Raw genomic sequence first — 24,787 nt, 5'->3', positions numbered from 1 at the left:
AATAGTTTACAATTGAAGCGACCGTTATCAAACTGAATTTTCAGTTCTATAAAAAAAGAAGAAAAAAAGGCAGTGCTGCAGTGGACACCGTAATGTAATGTAAACGTAACAGTGGCATATTCCATGCTAATTTCACGCTTCGTCATGGTGATATCGTGGGACAGCTTTTACCTTGAAGAGAAATCCTGCCACATTTTAATATCGCAAGATCTCATTACACACCCCTAATTAACAGTTTTTCCAAGAATCTGATGACTAAATCTAACCTTCAAATCAAAATCAGACCACACACAACTAGCCTCAGTTTGTTGCATGTGCACTGAATCAGAAGTCGTTGCCTCCGGTTGACATTCTGCATTAAGCTGGCTGGCCTCGGATGTCAACGCTCGAACAGCGTTGTCTGCGTTTGTATCCATGCCGAATGCTACTTTTTTAAATCGAGGATCCAGCAACATTGACACTGCAAGAAATCTAAAGTTGTACATTTGGCAAATTAAACAACTTTAGTTATAAATTGATTAATTTTAGTATATATCTCAGTATATAACTAATCCATACACACCTAGTTGATTCATAGTCGCCACACCTTTTGGTCAGGTTCTTGTTTAAAGAGCTAGCTAGCCTCTGACCAACAGACTCTGGAGCATAAGTGTTTGCCATAGTTCTAGTCAGCTTCTGCAAGTTGCGCACCAAGACAATTAACTTAGAGGATGTGACGTGGCTTTCAGCAGACATCTCCTCTGTCACCTCCAGGAATGGTCTCAGGACCTATACAAAAACAGTTGAGGTTAAATAAACAAGCCCCACAAACAAAGCCTATCCATACAAATTATGTTTTATTAGCAAAGTTCGGGAGAAGCACGTTCAGATAATTAACACGAGTGGAGAGCACTCACCAATGAATGATAAGAATGTGAAATTTTCGGGGACGCGGACACGGAGTACGGCAGGTGCTGCTGGCGTTTGCTCAGCCAAAACCAAATATAAGTACAATACTAACTTCAACAAGAATGTTTTTTTGTTGCAAATCAAACTTCAAACCGAGACCTGAAACTGGATTAAAGCAATTCACTGGAAATATGGCGTATCGAGGCGGAATGATTATTTACATCTTAGCTCTCCTGCTGCTTTCGCTCCGTTGCTGCTGGCTTGGTCGAGCTGGCGGTGTTGCGCGGGGAAGCGTTGTTGTCTTCGCTCAGCTGAGTCATCAAGCTGTATATCAAAATATCCTGAGCAATGGAACGGCTAACTTACCAACTACTGTCCGGCCACGCTCTAGGATGAAATCTTCAAGCCCAAACTACAAGCTAACCAGCTACCTGCTAATCACGATCTTATTGGCAGGTGACGTTCATTCAAACCCAGGACCAGTTTGCAAAGTTGAACGAAAGCCATTTTTGCCGGATAGCGTTACACCTCAGCTTGTAAACGCCACTGAACTGCATTATGGAAGTGTCAATCGATCAGTAAGTCCGATCGCAACTCCACAAAACACTATTCTTAACTTGAATGGCTGCAAAGAACATTTAAATAGAATGACGACTAAAAGAAAGTTTGAACTTTTCCAACCAGTAAACCAGTCTAAAGTATTGTGGGATAAAAGACTAAAACCCAAAGGCCTGCTCGGCGGACATTTGAACATAAGAAGTATTGTATCAAAGACAGAGCAAATTGAGGGTCTGCTGATGGATTCTAATTTGGACTTTCTTTTTCTCTCTGAATCATGGCTAACTGAGTTATCACCAAAGACTGCTTTTGCTGTACAGGGATATCATGTTTTTAGGAAGGATAGAAAATCAGGCAGAGGAGGAGGAGTCCTTCTGTATGTTTGTAATCATTTTAAATGTGTGGAGGTTCATCTTAATTCAATGCAAGATCTAGAATGTATTATTGTTACTATTGTTTTATCTCCTCAAATGTCTTTTACTGTGGTTGGATTATACAGACCCCCTAATTCAACAAAGACATTTTTTGACAAATTGAAATCGGTACTAAAGGAAATTGGTCCAAAAATTGAATTAATTGTTTTAGGTGATTTTAATATAAACTGGGCGGACAAAACTAAGAGATATCAACTTGAAAGCATATCAGATCAGTTGAATCTTACACAAATGATCCTTGGCCCAACTAGGTTTACTCAATCAACACAAACTCAGATAGATTTAATTTTTACCAATAAACCTGAAAGAATTACAAAATCATTAAATTTAATAACAGGTATGTCAGACCACAACTTGACCTTAATCGTAAGAAAGTTGACAAAAAAAAGGTTTTTATATAGACAAGAAGGTAAAAGTTTTTTTAATATCATACCAAAATCCTTAATCGGCCAATTCGAAGAGAAATTAAAGCACTAGTTTACTACTACAGAAAGAGTAGTTTGCGATCAATTAGTTTCTTATTTAAACGAAAGTGAAGTAAATCTACACCAAATGCAATTTGGGTTTCGAAAAAATTATTCTACTGAAACTGCTAATTGTTATTTTGTCGAACAAATTAGAAGTCAAATTGACAAAGGTGGTGTTGTTGGAGCTGTGTTTTTAGATTTAGCAAAGGCATTCGACACAGTGAATCATAACTGTTTAATGTCAAAACTTCAGAAATTTAAATTATCAGATGCTGCCTTGATGTGGATGAAATCATACCTCAGTAATAGAAGTCAATGCACAAGAGTAGCTGATAAATGCTCTTCATTTGCTAGCTGTCCTACGGGCATAGGCGTCATTTACGGGGGGGACGGGTGGGACATGTTCCCACCACTTTTTGCCAGGGTCGATATTGTCCCCACCACTTTTGAAACATCTCGCGTCACGGATGTACCAATACAAATAAAAAATCTCTAGTTAACTAGCAGCATTCGTTTCATTCATTTGTTAAATAAGAGGCGATCTAGCGCTGAAATGTGTTGTCTTCACTCGGACGCGCGCTTCAATCCGTTGCAGAGATTCTATTCGTTCCAGAGAAATCACAATTCAAAATGCACACAAACGTGTCCCTGCTTCTGTGGGTTCTAATCCGCACTCGTATAGTTTTTTTTTTTCCCTCATCAAAACCGATAATGTTTATCAGTGATAAAGTATATCAAGATTCTTGATATACAATTATCGGTTTTGATGTGGGAAAAAAAACTATACGAGTGCGGATTAGAACCCTCAACTTCCGACACGCTTGGCAAAAATTCTGCCACTGGACCATTACAGTACATACGCAACGCAGGCGGATCTATGTATATATTCACATAAAAATGCACGATACTAACAACATTATATTAGATCTTAATATAATATTAAATTTAAACCCAAAGTACCATCACATTTTTGGTCGGACATCATCACATCTTTGTATACATTTTTATTTATTTAAATCAGTAAGCTACAGGACATCGGCGTCTTTCAAACCATGACCTGCGCGAAAGAGAAAAAAGAATGAATGCGTCATTGTACCCAGCACTTTTGAAAATGCCCTTCCGAATGCGTCTCTGTCCCCCCCACATTTCAAACCAAACTGACGCCCATGCCTACGGGGGTTCCTCAGGGGTCAATTTTAGGACCGATTTTATTTAGTATTTATATTAATGATCTGCCTCAAGCATGTCCAGGTATAGACGTTATAATGTATGCAGATGATACTGTGCTTTTTACTCATGCAAAAACTAAAGAATTAGTTGCAAACTAACTGTCATCTGCATTGGTGAAAGTCTCAAATTGGTTGAATGAGTCTTGTTTGTCTCTAAATGTAAGTAAAACTGTATGCACATATTTCACTGCACGAAAACAAAATTCTGTGAATCCAGATATCATATTTAATGGTGAAGCAATCAAATTTGTGACGCATGTTAAATATTTAGGAATAATAATAGACCAACACCTGTCTTTTAAAAAGCAAGTAAAAAGGGTTATAAATAATGTTAAATTCCATTTGAATAATTTTAAAAGCATCAGGCACCAGCTCTCTGAATCAGCTGCACTTCTTTTAGTACATACTCTGATTCTACCTCACTTGTCGTATTGTATAACAACTTGGTCACAAGCAGATGCAACTACACTTAAGCCTGTGTACTCCCTTCATAAACAAATCATGAAAGTGTTAGATAAAAAACCAAGGGACTACCATCATTGTACTATTTTGAAAAGGTTACATTTTTTAAATATGAATAATTTTGTATTTTCAGACATCCCAAGTCTCCCGGAAGTTCCGGGAGTCTCCCGCATATTGCTAGCCTCTCCCTGATGCCCGCAAATTAGTTCAAATCTCCCGGAATCTAGAGCGAGATAGAACATACTGCGCCCAGAGCTTAGAAAAACTCATATTTAACGGCTCTGACTGCGCGCATAACATACACAGCGCGCGGCGCGTGCAAGGCAGAGAGGGAGAGAGCGAGAGACCTTGCGAGTGTGCCTCAGGAAAGATAGACAACCCCCCCCCCCCCCCCCCCCCCCCCATCAACAATCCAGTCACCCCCCCCCCCCCCCCCGTCAACAATCCAGTCACCAAGATATACCTCCCTGAAATGACTTCTTGCAGGTTGGGATGTCTGTATTTTATACTGATGTGTGCCTGATGTACAAATTTATTCATAATCTTGTTCCACCCCCTCTTCAGGGATGTGTGACCCATAATGGAAGTGCAGGTAGGACTAGAGCCTCTGCCAGGGGAGATTTGGTACCGCAGTACAGAAAAACAGCCTTTGGGCAAAAAGCTTTTTCAGTTAGAGTAGTGGGGTTGTGGAATTCCCTACCTACAAATATTCGAAGCCTCAATAGCTTCTCAATTTTTAAAAATAAGCTAAAGTACTGGCTACTATCACAACAGATCTGCAACCACTAATGACTGTGTTGTACATTATCTGTTTTATATTCTGGTTTTAAATTTTATATTATGCACATGTATGTATTGTGATGTTTTATGTGGTGTATATGTAATGTATGTTATTTTATTTGTTTACCTGCCCAGGGACAGCAGATGTAAACTAGCTATTAGCTAATTCTGGTGCAATTACTTTTAATTGTGCATTGTCCCTGTAAAAATAAACAATAAAATGAAAATGAAAAATGAAATGTGAAGAAAGAGTACTCTGGGTTCGGGCCAAAATCCGAGCTCGGTGCCCTCCCCCCGGACAGGACGCCAAATACGCATTAAACTTTACCCCCTCTAATAGGCTCTATGCAGCGGGGATTGTGACGTGTTTCCGACTACACTCTCTACTGGGCAAACAGTTTCCGGTTCCGTATTAGATCTGACGCGCGAAAGTTAACAACGACAAACATTCTAGTTATTCTTATCTTGGCAGCTTAACTATGGAGAAAAAGGTTTTCCGATATCAAAAGCTAATGCGACCTAGTTCGGAACATTGTTGTGTGCCGTCGTGCGTTGTGTCGGCAAGATACAACTCGACTGTGAGTTTTCATTCATTTCCCGTGGAAGAGGATCTCAGAAAAAATGGATCGTTAAGATCAGGAGGGATGACTTCCAAGTCAACAAAAACACAAAGGTGTGTAGTGTTCATTTCAAACCTGATGACTTTATGGAAGGGACTAGACTGAGACGTGTGAAAAAAGGTGCTTTCCCTACACTGTTTGAGTGGAACCGTTACCAAGTGCAGCCGCCGAGGTCGAGTGTTTGGGAACGGCGAGAGAGACCGCTGCCCCCTGATCCTGACTCGGACGTAGAGCAAGATATGGATATTGACGTGGAGAGGACTGGACACGATTATTGTTCAGTTCCCGAAGCTGCAGCTGTGGACATGGTATTACATGAAAATGAGGAGTTGACGAGGGAGATAGAAGATCTACGGAAGCAGTTGGACCAGACCAAGATCATACTTCGCTTCGGTCTCCAGAGATTTGCTGGGTCCGATGAGGACATACGCTTTTATACAAGGTAAAATTATATTGCCTGTGATAAGCATTTGCAATAGCGTTGCCTTTGTCTTGAAAACACTAGTCCACAGTGTTATTAAATATTATTTGAGTTGTATAACCTAGCTGCACGTAAAAGTAGGCTACACCGACCAAAATAATAACAACATAGGCTAACATAATTATATGTATGAATAACATATGTTGTCTTCAACAGCAATCAGAGTTAGTTTAATCATACATACGGAATTCCATAATTTTCATGACTCATGATGTATTACAAGATTGTTGTATCAATTACTTGTAGTTCACCATTCTTATTTCCTAAACTGAAAATGACTATATTATAAAGCTAAGTGTAAGTATTTTATGCCATGTGAGAACCAATGCACGTTTATTTCTTGACAGATTTGCAACCTATAACCACCTGATGGCCTTCTGGGAACTGATTGAACCGGCAACGCACAGAATGATTCGTGTCACCAACTCCAAAGTCACCAAGGAGGGTGGAAACACTCGGGCACTTCCTGCAATAGACGAGTTCTTCCTGTTCATGATGCATCTTGCTTTGGGCCTCAAGCAAAAGGACCTTGGTCATCGCTTCCATGTACATCAGGCCACTGTGAGTCGCATCATAACAACCTGGGCCAACTTCCTGTACTTTGTCCTGGGGTCAGTGTGCATTTGGATGCCGAAAGAGAGAGTACGAGCCCATTTGCCAGAGGAATTTCATCTTTTCCGAGACACACAGGTTATCCTGGATTGTACTGAGATCCGCTGCCAAACACCTTCCTCTTTGCTATTACAAAGTGAGGTTTTTTCAAACTATAAGTCTCACTGCACATTCAAGGCTTTAATAGGAATGGCACCTCATGGTGCAATAACATTTGTGTCTGGACTCTATGCAGGGTCTATAAGTGACAGGGAGTTGTTCAAACAGTCAGGGATCATTAACCTTCTTACCCCTGACATGGCCATCATGGTGGATAAGGGATTCTTAATTGACAGCCTAGTGCCATGCAAAATTCACCGGCCTGTTTTCCTGACCAAGGGAAAACAAATGCTACCTCATGAAGTGACACACACTCAGTCTGTGGCCAGGCTCAGGGTACACGTTGAACGTCTTATCCGTCGAGTGAAGGAGCATAAGTTGTTTGACACAGTCATCCCCTTGTCCATTTCTGGTAGCATAAACCAACTGTTTACAGTGGCATGTTTGCTTGTGAACTACCAATGTGGACCACTTGTCAAGGCATGGAGCCACTGAGTCTAAAAACCCTCATCCTTGTTAATGTGCTAAGGTAAATGTAAATATTGTACATATACTTTTGTAAAAACTATGGATTTCACACTCTGATCAACAGACAAAACTAAGACAGTGTTTCCTTATGCATTTTTTATTATAATTTCATAATGCATAACAACATATTTATTAACTAGCCTATACAAATCTAAATATATATGTACATATACATGTCTAATGTAATATAATAGATACAGGTGTATATATATTGTATAAATATAGTATGTGTGTATATATGAGTATTTTGTATATATATGTAAATATTGTTTATAGTGTAAATAACAAATAATAATACAATAAATATAATGCTGTATATTATAATTGAATGGACCACCAGTGGTATGTGGCCACACTGTAACACACAGTCATTAAATAAAGCAACATTTGTACAATTGTAGAAATTGAGAAATACTTCACTGGTTATCTAAAAATGACCTAAACACGCAAACACTTCAGTAGGTAGTGGTAAAAAAAAAAACAGATCTGCTCGGTCTCTAATGGTGCGCATTACATCAATATCTTTGTATATACGCTCAACAAACATGTCCTCCTGCGCACATACAACAAAATCACACCACTCGAAACCTGTTAGGAGGATCTGACCTTGCACTTGCCAGTAATACTTGTGCTGCCTCCTAAGCTGCAAAGAACCGTCTGACGTTTTGAGGTAGGGACAGTCAACATAACTCTGGATGTTGGGGCATTTTATTTCCAGCAGGCCAAATGGTGGGTTGTCAGAAGGATCGAAAACGACTCCATCGGGAGAGCATCCCAGCCATGGAGCATCAGGGTGTATGATGAACCCGCAGGGTGAATAATTCACATTTTTTAAACTGCAGTACTCTGTCACGGCAACTGGCTCCATATCGATTCCTCTCCTCATGTCCTTCGTCATGACAGTCCCCCTCAAAATTCTGTGTGCCAGATTTTCAGCAGATGTATGACAGCGAACATGGCATGCCTCGTGAAAGCGTGTAGATGTGACTCGCATCTTTCTCAGTCGATGCCATTCCTGGCATGAGCTCTGCTCCCGTGTTGCAGCTTCAACCCTGTGGGCCATGTCGAATGACACCTGTAGCGATTTCATATATACATGTTCCTCCTCTGATAACACATAGGCGCATGTGGTTGGCTCAAGCCTATAGCTTTGGATGGGAATAGAAGGTTGGGCAGGGGCGCCTGGGATGTTGATGATTTCCCGCATTTCTGGTGGTTTTAGCTGAAATGACAGCACACTCCCTGCCTGGACAGCCCCAAAAGCTGACTGAACTAATGGGACTTCTGCTGACATGCCCATGGTGGTCACTAGAGGTGCAAGCAAAGGGGGAAAGTGCTTGTATACCTCTGCCACTCTCAATGTGGCTAGATCTGGCATTTCTCCGTCCAGTGCTTTGTAGAGAGAACTTCTGAAAAAGGTAAAGTGAAAAAACTTTTTTTTTAAACTGCAGCGTACATATTAAACACATAAACTAAAGGTAAAATAATCTCACCTCACACAAACCGCGGTTGAATTTTGGGGTTTGCGGACCTCCATGTCTCCCACCGGACCTGGCCTAACACCCTGACAGCAAAGACACATTTTGACATGGCATCACAATAGCTACATGTGCATAGGTACAATTCACATGACAGACAGATGACTTACCAAGGTCCTTGGTTTATGCCAGATCTGCTCAGTGTCAGTGCAACTGTGCACTGGGGGTACAGCAGGGATGCTTAATTGGGAGAAGTGTGCTGTTTGATACAGTAGTGCAACCAAATGGTTGCATAAGGCACACCCCGCCACACAGGAGCAGTGAGTGCTCGCCAAAATGACAGGTTTCGAGTGTTTTAACACCATCTAGGGAGAAATAGAAGCTTAGATGACAAATTCCTCTCAAGAGCTAAACTGTTAACAAGAGGAAAATATAACTAATAAAAGCATAGTGTATTCTAGATGAGGGGCACATATGTTAAAATGTAGGCCTACCCATTCAAGTCCATAAACAGTAGACAGAGACTAAGCCATATACATTTAGATAATGCTACTTATTAGCTGATATGGGCAACTTATCAACAGGCCTAACTATTACCCTAACATTGACCCTAGTCACCCTACTCTCAATTTGTGTGGCTTTTCATTTTTCCTCATGGATCTATGACAGACTGCCCTCACGCTGACCTCTCCTGTCACCTTGTCTTTCATTGACACTGTTAGGGAGAAAGATGAACATACATTTTGAAACTGTTTTATTTAGTAAAAAAGTCAAACATTTGTAAAAATAAAAATAAAAAAATTTGTATATATCTATCTATATATCAAAAAATGAGATGCCTACTCTCAGATAAATGAGGCCTATGGTTAATTAGAAGCAAAAATAAATATAAAACCAGTCCTAATTCAAAGAGAACAAGTCTCCCCCCTAAAAAGTAGGGGAGAGCAGGGCACAACGTAACGCTTTTTGACTTACTCAGTTTGTGTAAATCTACTTAGGGTTTAGAGTATTTATTTTTCCCCACATTAATTTCCCACATGTCTAGTACAATTATGTGGTTTTGTTTTACTAATACAGTGTATACTTTTTTTTCTTGATATACCCCTAAAGAATAGAAGTTAAATGTGACAACATGCCATATAGGAGGGGCACATTGTAACATGACAGCTTAAAATGTTATCTGATCTAATAAAAAATATATACAAGTCAAACCAAAACATTTTCTCAATAAAATACAATTATTAACTTTTTCATATAAAATAATGGCATTTTTTAATGTATCAGATTTGTCTAAATTTAAATAAACACAAATGAATAGAGATGAAAAATTTATATAGTAAGAAAAATAATTTTGCTATGGTTAAATAAATGTTCAGTGATATCTTACAACGATTTCTGAATTTTGGCGCATTTTTTTCTCTATATAGTGCTGATATGACAACTAGTAAATACACTAAGTTTCGTCCATAGACAGTAAAAGAGGTTTCGTCATGCTGGCATGTGTGGAAGTATTTAAAACAAGTGTGTTACAACTAGCCCCACGTTACGTTGTGCCCCGCTCTCCCCTACGAAAATTGTCAAATTTTCATTTCATTTCAATTTCTCGCAAAAACATTTGAGAAGTAGTTATACCCTTTGTAAACAAAGTCGCTAAGTTTCAGTCGAATGCGATAACATTAACTAATTAAAATTTTCACCGAGTCAAAATGACCTACACAACCTGAGGGGTTAATATAGTAAGTACTTTAGCTACTTACCCTCATAATTGTCGATATAGCTCCCGATGTACATTTTAAATCCCTTTTCCCGCTTGCTGTTGGGAGCAGCACATGATGTTTTAATGAGTCGGTCTACATCATTTACCGTCAGACGAGGTAAGTCCTGAAGACAACGACTATAAAAGAGAGCCATATCTGACTGTGTATAAACAGGAAGTTGAACCGGAAGTTGATAGCCTAGTACACGCGAACCCGGAACTGCGACGTGCATAGAGCCTATTGTATGTAAGTGTGAACTCGTGAATATGATACAAAGTATGGTCACCTCAATTGCATCAGCCATTGCAGTCCAGTCCTGGGGGTAAAACATGGGTAGGTCCATGTTGCTCATTGCTGCAGAGAGGGGTTCCCGGAGGTTAAAAAACCTCTCTAGCATTAAATAGGTGGAATTCCACCTAGTTTCAACCTCCTGGAGAAGGCGCAGTTGGGGCATTTTCAAGTCTTTCTGCAAGTTGTCTAGCTTCTCCTTTGCTGTGCAACTGGATCTAAAAAATCCTACCACTCTCTCCTCACTTTGGATCTCAAGTCATCAAGTTCAGTGACTGCAGCAAGGCTGTCTTTTACTATAAGATTGAGAGTGTGCGCAAAGCATGGCAGATTTCTCATGTTCATTTTTTTTACTGCTCCAACCACATTTGCTCCGTTGTCTGTAGTTACACAAAAAACTTTGTCCTGAAGACCCCACTCCAGAAGGATACTGCGGAGGTGTGTAGCTATGGCATCAGCTGTGTGTCTTCCTTCAAATCTAACAAAGAAATAAGATATACTCAGCACACATTATTTATTATGCACATAGTTTCCTAACTGTTAAATCTGAATTTCTGAATTTAATTCTGAAAAAGAGTAATTTCTACAGAACGAACATTATCAAATGGAATTAAAAAAAAATATTAAGTTTTCAAAATGACTTCAATTAACTCCCATCAATTGTACTATAAATTAGGCCACTCAAACGTTTTAATAGGCTAATCATAAGCCAACAATAATACTGTGTATCCTAATACTCATTAGGATACACAGTTTACTCTGCATTTTACTCCATATTTTTTATTTTTACCAGTTAAAAAATATATTTTACCTTTCAACCTCCAGTAATTTGGTCAGCAGAGGGAAATCATCAGAAATATAATGTGCTGTCACAGCAATATATGATTCCATTGCAACAGATGTCCGCAGTTGTGAGACAGACACTTTGTACAGCCTGAAAAGAAATTAATGTAAAAACAAGTTTCAAAAATGTAAAAACAAGTTTCAAGAACTCCATCATTTTGAGCCACTTTGACACAGGAACACATTTAGGTTTTCAAGAAATTAATTTACAAATAAATGTTTAAATGATTGTATTTTAGAATCAATCATAATAGTCATTAGAATGATTAGAAGACATTCATTTTATTTTAATGAAAATAAAAATGTTTCTGGACCAAAACGACTCAAAATTATGGAGCAGGTCATGTAGTCACAACTGACTGTCACTGTTATTTGTCATGTTAATAAATAAGAATTCTGTCATTTACATTTATCAGTGATTACTAAATGATTAATCAAATTATTAATATAGCCATTTAACATTTTGCATTTAGGAAAGCATAAAACAAAACAACATATTGAAATAGAGGGGAAATAATGACAAACAGGAAAAAAAGTTACTCAGACGTACAGTGAGCTGGTCCTTCAGAGCTAGTTTTTCTTTTGAATATCTTTCCAAAATTAGTTGTTTTGTTGTTTGTCTGCATGGAATCCTGTACTTTGGATCAAGTGTATTCACAAATGCTCTAAAACCTTTATCCTCCACAACGGATAGTGGCTGCATGTCCTTGTTTATTAACTCGATTAGTTTTTGATCCAGTTTTTGTTTGGGAAGACTATGAGCTACAATGAAAGGACAATCATATGAAGAAAACAGCGAGTCAGATAAAGGAAAGACATTATAAATATTATGTGCAAAAAATAATAAGCACTATTATTGCAATACATCAGAACATTTGTATGGGATGATTATACTGTACACTTGCTTAGTTTCCCTACACCAAATAATCTTACAATAAATAATTTGAGTAAACACCTACCAGGGTATGGCATCTTTGCTCCAAACTGTTGTTCAATTGATGACTGGATCAAACGCTTTTTCGGGGCAGGCTGAGTTTCTCCCTCCCCATCCTTCTTTTGAAATTGCGATTAGGAAAAATAAAAACCCTTCCTGAGTTAATGAGGCTAGGCTACCTAAATCTGACTAACCACAATCGTTAATAATTTATTGAGCAGTTTGATTTACATTCCCGTCTTTTAAAGGGGAACTGAAACGAACAAAATATAATTCGATAACATGTTGGTTATTAAAATTGTAAACAAATTAATTCAAAAATAATGTTTAAAACAAAACATATATGAAGTTTTTCCCCAATATATGAACATTTGTTGTTATTAGAGCGCTGCCTATGGCAAGCTGTTTTAACTTTTATTCATTTCATATTAAAAAAATTCATTTTTGATATTTGAAAATGTATTTCTGATATCAATATTATTTCAGATATCTAAAATGGCTTTCTAGTAACAATCACATTCATGATATCAGAAAGTAGCATGATCACAGTCACTGAACGCTGGCCTTTAACAGAATGGGCAGGCACTAGTTTTAATGCAAAACGTTTGTCGTTAGGGAGCCGTACTCCCTGGCAGGCAGCGATTGTGAGTATGTTCTGTGAAGGAAATAAACACTTGTCATCTGGCTGACTTTTGGCTAAATTGTAGTACAGATGAAGACAAACAGCCTTAAGAATTTCAAAAGCACAGCAGTTTTGAGTTTGGCTCAGCGCTCCAAAGGACGGAGCCAACAGGCTGCTCCTGCTGAGACTGCTGGGCTCGTCCGGGATTTGAACCCGGGACCTCTCGCACCCAAAGCGAGAATCATACCCCTAGACCAACGAGCCTCGTCGAACGCAAGTGTTTCGGGAGGGCGCCACAAATTCAGTGAAGTTCACCTCAAAGACGGAACCCGACCTGGCGTCGAGATACCAAAGTGTAGTTGTTTGAGCAGCAGAAACCACTTGAAGTCATATTACAGATCAAAGGCAAAGCTTGGCAGACAAGGACCAGTGGCCTAATGGATAAGGCATCAGCCTCCGGAGCTGGAGATTGTGGGTTCAAGTCCCACCTGGGTCGTCTTTAATGGGCTACATTTAAGGTGGCCGTTCGACAAATTCAAGGATGGTTTGTTCAAAGCAAGCCTGTAGCCATGATGACCGCAAGATCTGAATTAGCATAGAACAGACAAACTTCTGATAGCTGTGCTGGGTTTTTGTGTGCGTCACTCTGTTCTGTCCTGCCCGTGCATGTGCCCTATCAGGCTGAAATTACACAAAGCACCCTGCGCAAGAGGCCCAGTGGCTTAATGGGAAAAGGCCGCTTTTTACTGTTGCACCAGACCTACAACGAAGGCTTTGCGTACGAAAGCAGAGAGGCACAAAATGCTGCAAAAAGTCAATGATAATTTGTTCAAAGAAACTCCACAGAGCAACAAGTATACCTGTGCTTACCCAGATAGCAACATTGTTTCGGCCCAGATCCGGCCCACATCTGGCACTTGTGGGATGCGGATCTGGCCCACATGCAGCGTGGAATGACGGCCCTTGGGTGGCCCACTCCTGTTTGCCAGATCTGGGCCACAAGTAGGCCATAGCAATGCCACATGTCAGCCAAGAGCAAAGAAATAAACCAGAACTGGACCTTATCTGAGCCACAAAATCTGTGTATATTAAATATTAAGTAATTGCAGCCTTAATAAGCCTGTTAACAAGCAGAATCACTGAAGGAAAGAAGAGAACAGAAAAAGAGACTAGCAGAAAAACAAGAACTGACTTCAGACACAGTCTTAGATGAAATCACTTGAAGATAAAAGAAGACATTAAATCTGTGAAGATCTCAGCAGAGGAGGAATAAACAACTCCACAAACAGCATTACCAGCTTCACTTATTACTAACCAGACTGACTTTATTTCTTTCAGACTTCTACAGAAGTTTTTATTGAGAATTAACAGAGGTTTAACTCTGTGTTTCATTTGAAGTCACCATAACAGTGATTAGTGTTTCCATTAGTTGGGCTCTTAACTCTTAAAATATCTTTTGTCTTTTTTAGGCTGCTGTGACAGTGTGTTTAGTCAAACACATTTGCAGCAGCAAAGAAAGCTAAAGTGAAATGAGATCCGGTTATAATGGTTACCCGTTGATGGTTTTATAATCATCAAGAATTAACTTGATTCACTGATGTCTTTGGAATCTAACAATTGTGTTGATCAATTAATACACAGCATAATCCCAGTTTTAAATTAACTCTGCTCAGTGTTTATATGAGTCCACACTCAGAGAGTGTTAAATGAACACTGAAGCAGTGTCAATGAGATCGTTAAGTGATTAATTGAGTGAAAATTGAGCATTATTGAAGACACCTGATGTTAACGCAGAATCACTGAAGGGGAAAATCGTAATTGGTATGTTACCATTATGGAGATCAGTGTTTGCTTAAGTTGGGCTGTTGACCCTTAATTCATTAACTTTAGATTTTGTTTGGCTGCTGTACCTGCCAGATGAACAAAGATAAAAGATGATATGATGACGTTGGTTGTGTTTTAACATAATCAATAGTTGGCCTGAATCACTGAACTCATTGGGAGCATAATTTCAGAGTTAAATTTACCTTATGGATTATAACAGCACTGTCCTTGTAGAGTATGCATTTTTTTGCCTTTTCAATTAAGTCCAAATGATCAAATCAATTACAAAAAAAAAAAAAAAAACTTCTAGAAAAAAGGTAGGCACATACAGACATCAAGAATTAGCGTATGAATCTCAACAGTGGTGACAAACAGATCACCTCTGAACATAAGCTCATTATTTATTCATGCAGCAATGCATGATGGGAGCCATGAATGATATTTGATTGGTGGAATCTAGAATACACTGCAAAATGCTTTATAATTGTCACCATTGTTGAGATTCACAGGCTGATTCTTGATGTCTGTGTAAAAAAAAAAAAGAAAAAAAAGTTTTGTATGAGATTAAGTTTTAGGAAATTATTTGGATTACATTGTAAAAGCTACACATATTATGCTTTTCAAGGATAGTGCTGCTATAATCAATAAAGTAAATGTAACTCAGTACCTGGGTTCTATATGTGTTCAGTGATTCAGGTCGAATGATTGTGAAATAATGATAATGTTCAAACAACACCAACACCATCAGATCACCTTTTCTCTTTGTTCATCTGGCTGTTATAACTCAGGTAGAGCAGCCAAACAAAATCTAGAGTTAATAGCTTAAAGGGTCAACAGCCCAACTAAAGCAAACACTGATCTCCACAATGGTAACATACCAATTACGATTTTCTCCTTCAGTGATTCCGCTTGTTAACATCAGGTGTCGTCGATAATGTTCAATTATCCTTCCATTAATCACTTAATTATCTCATTAACTTTAGCACTGCTTCAGTGTTCATTTAACACTCTCTGAGTGTGGACTCATATAAACACTGAGCAGTGTTAATTTAAAACTGGGGATTTTGCTGTGTATTAATGGATCAACACAATTGTTAGATTCCAAAGACATCAAGTTATGTCCTGATGATTATACCATCAACAGGTAACCATTATAACCTGATCTCATTTCACTTTAGCTTTCTTTGCTGCTGCAAATGTGTTTGACTAAACACAGTCACAACAACCAAAAAAATACAAAAGATATATTAAGATTTAAGAGCCCAACTAATGGAAACACTAATCACTGCTATGGTGACTTCAAATGAAACAGAGTTAAACCTCTGTTAATTCCCTATAAAAACTTATGTAGAAGTCTGACAGAAATAAAGTCAGTCTGGTTAGTAATAAGTGAAGCTGGTAATGCTGTTTGTGGAGTTGTTTAATCCTCCTCTGCTGAGATCTTCAGATGTAATGTCTTCTTTTCTCTTCAGTTGATTTCATCTAAGACTGTGTCTGAAGTCAGTTGTAGTTCTTGTGTTTCTGCTCGTCTCTTTTTCTATTCTCTTCTTTCCTTCAGTGATTCTGCTTGTTAACAGGCTTGAGATGACTCCATATTTAATATACACAGATTTTGTGGCTCAGATAAAGTCCAGTTCTGGTTTATTTCTTTGCTCTTGGCTGACATGTGGCATTGCTATGGCCTGCTTGTGGCCCAGATCTGGCAAACAGGAGTGGGCCACCCAAGGGCCGTCATTCCACGCTGCATGTGGGCCAGATCCGCATCCCACAAGTGCCAGATGTGGGCCGGATCTGGGCCGAAACAATGTTGCTATCTGGGTAGCGTTTCTGCAAAAGAGCCACGGTAATTCAATTAGGAGCGATATAAAATGGTTTGAATCCCACTACGGCATCTACAGGCCTGCAAAAACTTCAATTTGGCCGATGCATCAGCCTCTGATGCTGCAGAACGTGACGTCAAGTACTATGTGGCTTGCAGTAAAATGGCCAGATATGAAGTGGTTGAAAAGCAGCAACAGCAAACAGAGTCAGAGAACCCTTGAACGGGGGTCATATATAAATTTTATATAAATATATAAGATATTATTACATATAAATCACAAACGCAAAGAAATATGTAATTCATTTATTTTACACATTCAATTCCTTAAGGCCTCTCCTCAGGAGGTTAGACCCTTTTTTTGTACAATATTTTTTGTGTATATATATATATATATATGTATTTTTACAATAACAACAACACTACTCTACTTATGGTTGTATTTGAAGGTGCAATGCTTCGCAGCCAGTAGCATGGCCCTTGAAGGAGCGTAGCTATGAGCAGCACCTGTGAAATTCAATTTGCAGGAGAGGAGTGAGTTAAGGGTTGAATTGTCAATCCTTGTTCTATTCTCTGTCACTATCTTTCTAACCATGCTGAACACCCTCTCTGATGATGCATTGCTGTGTGGCTCACACAAAAGTGCCTTCATTAAATGCACCAGATTCTGGAATCTTCCGTCTCTCCCTAGCATGGCCCAAAACCTGTCGATCCTTGCTTCCTGAGGAAGATCTTCCCTGCTAAGCACCTGGTACTCCACTGCTTCTTCCCTAAGGCTATCCAGGTCCAACCGCAGCTGCGGTAGACTTCTCCCTAACTCAATAACTGCAAAGGAAAATGCGCAAATTAAGCACGAGTGAGCTGGGGATATAATTGCTTTCTCTGTTATTATCATCTGTAACGTCTGATTGATTATTAAACAACTACCACGTCATTTAAAACGGGATGCACCTGAATTTGGGGAAAATTGATGTCGTGACTCTGGGTCCAACACGGTCAGGTTTTGGAGGATGATGTTGTCGAGGGGGAATGCAGTCATCATCTTTGTGGTCACAGCTACAAAGAAGTCTCTCACTGCTCTGACACATGATCAGTGATCACATAAAAAAGTACAGGCATTGTATGGGATGTCAGTTTGTTAGCTCTTAGGATGTTAGCTGATTTGGATAACACAATAATCATAATGTTTACTTTATCATCATTGGCACAGAAAAGGAAAGTTCATCCATGTTGTCCTCCAAGAAGGTTTGTGCAGCAGCTCCAGGAAAGAGTTCTTTGTCTGGAAACTGTAGGCTGGCCTCCTTGAACCTGCTGGCCTTCAGTGGGACGTCAGCAATAAGGCTGGCAGGGAGAAATCTTCCCAAGAATCTTTTCACCAAGCTGGTCATCTCCTGGTGCAGCCTATGAATCATCACTCCTTCAGCCTAGAAACAGATGATGGATGATCAGTTATGAAAAAGCAGTTATGATATCAGCATTATTTATTATAATTATTTAAGTTTATCTTTTGATAGGCTGGCTGACCTGAAACATAACATTGAACTCTGCCAGTGGTTTCAGAACCTGGGAGAGGAAGAGGAAGAAGAACTTTGTCTTCTTGCTGGTTAAATGCTCTGCCAGCATCTTCACTTTGCCAGGCTTCTCCAAATCCTCATGACTAGCAAAATATGCCTGCAGTGCATCCCACTGGTTGAGCACCCGTTTTATGCAAGTCAGCAAGCTGAGCCACCTGGTTGCACAATATCGGAGTATCTTCAGAGTCTCCGAGTCTGTGAACTCCACAAACTCTTTGAAGATTTCACAACGTTTGGCACTAAAGTTGAGAAAGGTTAAAAAAAACAAAAAACAAAAAACAGGAAAGAAATAGTTAAATAATGAAAAGCCAGGGAACCAAAATGACATCCAATAAATATCAAATTGTGGCACAGAGGCTCTCTTTTAACTTATGTGCAAGTGTAACGGCCGGGCGGAATATCAATATGCGTACCTTATGTCAAAGTGAGCATATATGCTGCTGAGGATTTCTTCAATAGGCTGGTGTAGAGCCCTAATGCCACATCCTGTGGCCAGCTGGACCAGATGACAGATGCATCCCATGTCAATTAGGGATGGCTGCATGTCTGTAATTCTGCTGACAACAGAATTGTGCTTCCCCTTCATGACACTGGCATTATCACTATTAAATGCCACAACGTTTTTCCAGTCGATTTTTCTGTCACTAGGAACAAACAAAGTACAACATTACTTATTAGTTGTCTGTCTCCAAACATATTATAATGTATTCACATGGACATTGGTGACTTTAATTTTACCTTAGCACTGTGTTCAGTGACTGAAAGAGGTTCTCTGCTGTGCCAATGTTGCACACTGGCATGTGCAGAAACCTCGTCACCACCTCCTGAGTTTTCGGATCGAAAAACCCTGGCCAATATTACAAACTCCTTTAAAAAATAATATATATATTTAGAGACAATTTTCACTGACAGCAGCCACAAATTACTTACAAGAGAAGTGTAAATACAAAATACATACTTTATCCGTGTTTCTGCTTGTGCTTTCATCACACATCAGACCAAAGGGTTGGTCTTGGCACAGTTTGATCACTTCCCTGTCCAATTCCGGGGCAATGGCACCTATAAAAGTACACAGTAATGAAAACACAGTTTTTCTACTAACTGTGCTGTACTTGCTGCTTACTTAAGAAAAAAAAAGAAAGAATGAATTAATAATCTTTAACAGTTCAATCCTAAAATACGGGACAAATTCGTATTATGAAGGGACAAGTCTCAACCCTAACTCTTAGAAAACAGTATTATTTTATATACACTCACCTTTCACTATTTGAGTAGCCTTTGTTCTTCCGTTTGCGTACTGGTGAGCAATATCTGAATCAGGGAACATATTCTTCACGGATTTGTTGAAAACATCCGCAAATGTGAACGGGATGTTGCTTGTAGCTAACAGCATAGCCATCTTTGTCTCGGCATAAATAACACCATCGGGTCTACCTTTGGAAAGATGGCCTAAAATACTGGGCTGTGCTGCAGTGCCGCAGCCTTGTGCTTTTCTGACCCTATGTGTGTAATTAAATCCGTTCGGCCACCGTGTTCAATGGAAAAGTCTGATCTACAAAATTTGCAGGCAGCAAATCCCTTCCCCTTCGAGCTGTCCTGGATGAACGTTAATTCTTTTTTCCATTCAGTTAGGAATTTGCAGGCATATTTTCTCTTTTTATTCGCCATCTTCTTTCTTCCTTTTCCCCTTCTTCTTCTGCTTCTTTTTCTGTTCTGATTGCCGAATTTGCCGCGCTTGACTTCGATGGTGTAGCAATATTGTTGTCCGGGTGGAAATCGGGAGAAATTCGGGAGAAAGGTCGGTCCGGGAGATTTTCGGGAGGGGCTTTGAAATTCGGGAGTCTCCCGGAAAAATCGGGAGGGTTGGCATGTGTGACTAGGGGTGTAACGATATTTGAACCGAACCGAAAAACCGCGATACACTACCCACGATACGTATCGCGATACTCTCATGGCGAACCGAACACGCCCCGCCCCCTCCTGCCCCGCCCAGCCCCGGCTCATTGCACCTCATGTGTTATGTGTACACAACGAATACAGGGCTGTTGCCTAACCACCATTAACCACATATAATCGCAATAAGCTCAGTGTTTTGTTACTTTTGATAAGCAAGGTGTAATCTTTAAAATTATGTCTATTTGATCACGAAATTCAAACAATAAATGCCGTTTTGGCGCTCTTAGATGTGGCGTGACAGATATGACTGTATGCATGCGGCAGCGCGGAGCGCGATCATCTCTTCCTCAGTTACAGAATAAACATGAATGGACACCCGAAGGTATGTTGAAAGATACAGTATACTTAATGAAAGGCATCATAACTCGTGTAAACACCCAATCAGTGTTTCAACAGCGGAAATACGTCAATAAAACGCTTAGTTTTTCACATAGCTTTATATTTACCTCAGGCAAGTCATTTAGTGTCCACAGCTTGCTGGTTTGCTAACTCTTTCACTAAATAAATGCTATATTTTAGCCTATATATTATATTTTACTTAACCTGTAAATTTAATGTATGTTTAAAATAGTTGTCATGAAAATAACAGCAACTGTGTAAATTATTATATAACAATAAATAACAAATTAGAGTAAAAACATGTTAATGCAAAAATTGCCTTATGTGCAGTTTACATGTTTTCATACAATTTGTTATTTGAGTGTTGATTATTATTATATCATTTAGGCTAAAAGTCTAGGCTCTTTTGTTAAGCTTTAATGTTATAGTAATGTGCAAGTAAGGGCTGTAGTTTACAGCATTAGCAGATAATTTTGTTATCCTTGAGAAACATTTACTTGTAATTGAATAAATTTAAAGACAAGGACACAATTTGTTCATTAAAGCACTGTTTAATAAAAAATAAAAGCAATTTTAGCTTTCTAAACCCCCCCACCCCACCGAAATGAACCGAACCGAACCGAACCGAGACCTCAAAACCGTGGGACGAACCGAACCGCCAGGTTTGTGTATCGTTACACCCCTACTAATAACATCTGGCAAAGGTACTACCGATGAAGCCTAACATTGGGGCTAATTTGGGTACACCTACATTCATGAATGTTGATTAATGTACTCTGTACCTTTTCTAAATAAATAAATAAATCAAATCTGGGCTACTTTTGAGTTTGGTTCAGTGCTGCAAAAGGATGGAGCCAACTGGCTGCTTGTTCCGAAGCTGCTGGGCTCGTTCGGGATTTGAACCCGGGACCTCTCGCACCCAAAGCGAGAATCATACCCCTAGACCAACGAGCCTTGTCGAAAGCAAGTGTTTCGGGAGGGCGCCACAAATTCAGTGAAGTTCACCTCAAAGACGGAACCCGACCTGGCGTCGAGATACCAAAGTGTAGTTGTTTGAGCAGCAGAAACCACTTGAAGTCATATTACAGATCAAAGGCAAAGCTTGGCAGACAAGGCCCAGTGGCCTAATGGATAAGGCATCAGCCTCCGGAGCTGGAGATTGTGGGTTCAAGTCCCACCTGGGTCGTCTTTAATGGGCTACATTTAAGGTGGCCGTTCGACAAATTCAAGGATGGTTTGTTCAAAGCAAGCCTGTAGCCATGATGACCGCAAGATCTGAATTAGCATAGAACAGACAAACTTCTGATAGCTGTGCTGGGTTTTTGTGTGCGTCACTCTGTTCTGTCCTGCCCGTGCATGTGCCCTATCAGGCTGAATTACACAAAGCAACCTGCGCAAGAGGCCCAGTGGCTTAATGGGAAAAGGCCGCTTTTTGCTGTTGCACCAGACCTACAACGAAGGCTTTGCGTACGAAAGCAGAGAGGCACAAAATGCTGCAAAAAGTCAATGATAATTTGTTCAAAGAAACTCCACAGAGCAACAAGTATACCTGTGCTTAGCGTGTCTGCAAAAGAGCTACGGTAATTCAATTAGGAGGGAAATAAAATGGTTTGAATCCCACTACGGCATCTACAGGCCTGCAAAAACTTCAATTTGGCCGATGCATCAGCCTCTGATGCTGCAGAACGTGACGTCAAGTACTATGTGGCTTGCAGTAAAATGGGCAGTTAAGAAGTGGTTGATAGAGAAAAGCAGCAACAGCAAACAGAGTCAGAGAACCCTTGAACTCATACTAAAGGTGAGAGGGCTCGTCCAGGATTTGAACCCGGGACCTCTCGCACCCTAAGCGAGAATCATACCCCTAGACCAACGAGCCTGGCGGATGAAGTCTTGGACTTTGTGCGTACACTTGTACAGTCGCCGAACCCTGGCTTCTAACAGAATGAGCGGCCACTAGTTTTAATAGAAAGCGTTTGTCGTTAGGGAGCCGTACTCCCTGGCATGCAGCGATTCTGAGTACGTTCTGCCAAGGAAATAAACACTTGCCATCTGGCTGAATTACAGTTAGTAATTAGTAAATAGTACAGTAATATACATTTTAATTAGTATTATTTAACTCATACCAAAATCTTTTTTTGATTATTTTTTTATATATCTTTCTTTTTTTATTGTGTACATATATATATATATATATATATATATATATATATCGTCTGTTTGTATATCTTTAATTGTATTTTACAGAGATGTTTACAAGTTCTAGTTCTATTATTGTTGTAATGTTTTACCCTTTTCTCTAGTTTTAGGCCCAATAACATATGGCAAAGGCACCACCGATGAAACCTAACATTGGGGCTAATTTGGGTACACCTACATTCATGAATGTTGATTAATGTACTCTGTCCCTTTTCTAAATAAATAAATAAATAAGATCTGGGCTAAGTTATAGGACAGATGAACACGAGCAGGAGCAAGGATTTGAGCAGACCACAACAGTTTTGAGTTCGGCTCAGTGCTGCAAAGGAATGAGCCAACTGGCTGAATCGTTCTGAGACTGCTGGGCTCATCCGGGATTTGAACCTGGGACCTCTCGCACCCGAAGCGAGAATCATACCCCTAGACCAACGAGCCTGATTAATGAAGATTTGGGCTACTTGCATACACTTGTACAGTCACTGAACGCTGGCCTTTAACAGAATGGGCAGGCACTAGTTTTAATGCAAAACGTTTGTCGTTAGGGAGCCGTACTCCCTGGCAGGCAGCGATTGTGAGTATGTTCTGTGAAGGAAATAAACACTTGTCATCTGGCTGACTTTTGGCTAAATTGTAGTACAGATGAAGACAAACAGCCTTAAGGATTTCAAAAGCACAGCAGTTTTGAGTTTGGCTCAGCGCTCCAAAGGACGGAGCCAACAGGCTGCTCCTGCTGAGACTGCTGGGCTCGTCCGGGATTTGAAGCCGGGACCTCTCGCACCCGAAGCGAGAATCATACCCCTAGACCAACGAGCCTGCTTAATGAAGATTTGGGCTACTTGGATACACTTGTAGAGTCACTGAACGCTGGCCTTTAACGGAATGGGCAGGCACTAGTTTTAATGCAAAAAGTTTGTCGTTAGGGAGCCGTACTCCCTGGCAGGCAGCGATTGTGAGTATGTTCTGTGAAGGAAATAAACACTTGTCATCTGGCTGACTTTTGGCTAAATTGTAGTACAGATGAAGACAAACAGCCTTAAGGATTTCAAAAGCACAGCAGTTTTGAGTTTGGCTTAGCGCTCCAAAGGACTGAGCCAACAGGCTGCTCCTGCTGAGACTGCTGGGCTCGTCCGGGATTTGAACCCGGGACCTCTCGCACCCAAAGCGAGAATCATACCCCTAGACCAACGAGCCTGGCTGCTAAAGGCATTGGGCTACTTGCGTACACTTGTACAGTCACCGAACGCTGGCCTCTAACAGAATGGGCAGGCACTAGTTTTAATAGAAAGCGTTTGTCGTTAGGAAGCCGCACTCCCTGGCAGGCAGCGATTCAGAGTACGTTCTGTGCAAGGAAATAACCGCTTGTCATCTGTAGGGTTGGGTACCGAAACTCGGTGCCAATAGGGAACCGGTTCCGACGTAAACGGTAGTAACCAGACCGAATAAGAACGAAAATTTCGGTGCCTGATTTCGGTGCCTAACGTCATTAGGCAAACACGCACACACACACACACGCAAGGTCTCTCGCTCTCTCCCTCTCCGCCGTGCGTGTTATACACAGTTTGGAGCACAGTTTCTTCTGTCTCGCATGCGCGCTCTTTCTCGCAAGGTTTGGTTGCATTTCACGTGTAAAATTACGTGTCAGAACCATGGTCAGAACGCCCTCTGGGTGTGACGATAGTCTGAATCCCATATAGAATCAAGCCAATTCATTGGCTGATGGCGCGGGCGCCGCATCGACGCACTTACGTCGTCATATTATGTTGGCGCGCGCGCGCCATCTGCTCCTCAGATTTCTCTGCCGAAAAAGGAAGCTGGTCGGCAGCGCGGCGAGCTTGGCAGCGTCCCGTTCCCTATTGAGAGATATGTTACACCAGTAACCAGAGATGTTCTCTTTCATAGGTTCACTCAACGCTGCGTAGCTAAGAAGCAGTGGATTTGTAGGCTGCTGTATCACGTGCCGTTTGAACTGACGCGCTACAGCGATCTGTCACATTTCAAA

At 40.3% G+C, this 24,787-nt stretch overlaps 1 protein-coding gene and 7 non-coding genes across 8 annotated transcripts; 3 read left to right on the top strand and 5 right to left on the bottom strand.

Annotated features, from left to right (window-relative positions):
* The first annotated feature begins 5,557 nt into the window (after positions 1-5,557).
* Positions 5,558-7,163, top strand: LOC130097688 (uncharacterized). The gene is made up of 4 exons (XM_056264629.1): positions 5,558-5,880; positions 6,267-6,667; positions 6,767-6,966; positions 7,047-7,163. Exons 1-4 carry the CDS (start codon positions 5,678-5,680, stop codon positions 7,161-7,163), a joined length of 921 nt encoding a protein of 306 aa, XP_056120604.1. The 5' UTR covers positions 5,558-5,677.
* Positions 7,164-13,272: 6,109 nt separating this feature from the next.
* On the bottom strand, positions 13,273-13,344 carry trnap-ugg (transfer RNA proline (anticodon UGG)). The gene has a single exon. It is a non-coding gene; the product is annotated as a tRNA-Pro (tRNA).
* Positions 13,345-13,503: 159 nt separating this feature from the next.
* On the top strand, positions 13,504-13,576 carry trnar-ccg (transfer RNA arginine (anticodon CCG)). The gene has a single exon. It is a non-coding gene; the product is annotated as a tRNA-Arg (tRNA).
* A 7,898-nt stretch (positions 13,577-21,474) lies between these two features.
* Positions 21,475-21,546, bottom strand: trnap-ugg (transfer RNA proline (anticodon UGG)). Its single transcript has one exon. It is a non-coding gene; the product is annotated as a tRNA-Pro (tRNA).
* A 159-nt stretch (positions 21,547-21,705) lies between these two features.
* Positions 21,706-21,778, top strand: trnar-ccg (transfer RNA arginine (anticodon CCG)). Its single transcript has one exon. It is a non-coding gene; the product is annotated as a tRNA-Arg (tRNA).
* A 1,373-nt stretch (positions 21,779-23,151) lies between these two features.
* Positions 23,152-23,223, bottom strand: trnap-cgg (transfer RNA proline (anticodon CGG)). Its single transcript has one exon. It is a non-coding gene; the product is annotated as a tRNA-Pro (tRNA).
* A 306-nt stretch (positions 23,224-23,529) lies between these two features.
* trnap-cgg (transfer RNA proline (anticodon CGG)) lies at positions 23,530-23,601 on the bottom strand. The gene has a single exon. It is a non-coding gene; the product is annotated as a tRNA-Pro (tRNA).
* Positions 23,602-23,907: 306 nt separating this feature from the next.
* On the bottom strand, positions 23,908-23,979 carry trnap-ugg (transfer RNA proline (anticodon UGG)). Its single transcript has one exon. It is a non-coding gene; the product is annotated as a tRNA-Pro (tRNA).
* Positions 23,980-24,787: the final 808 nt, after the last annotated feature.

This window comes from Rhinichthys klamathensis, unplaced genomic scaffold (assembly GCF_029890125.1).
Source record: "Rhinichthys klamathensis goyatoka isolate OS25496 unplaced genomic scaffold, OSU_Roscu_1.1 h1tg000223l_1, whole genome shotgun sequence".
Lineage (NCBI taxonomy): Eukaryota > Metazoa > Chordata > Actinopteri > Cypriniformes > Leuciscidae > Rhinichthys > Rhinichthys klamathensis.
This window is presented reverse-complemented; position numbering and strand designations above follow the sequence as displayed.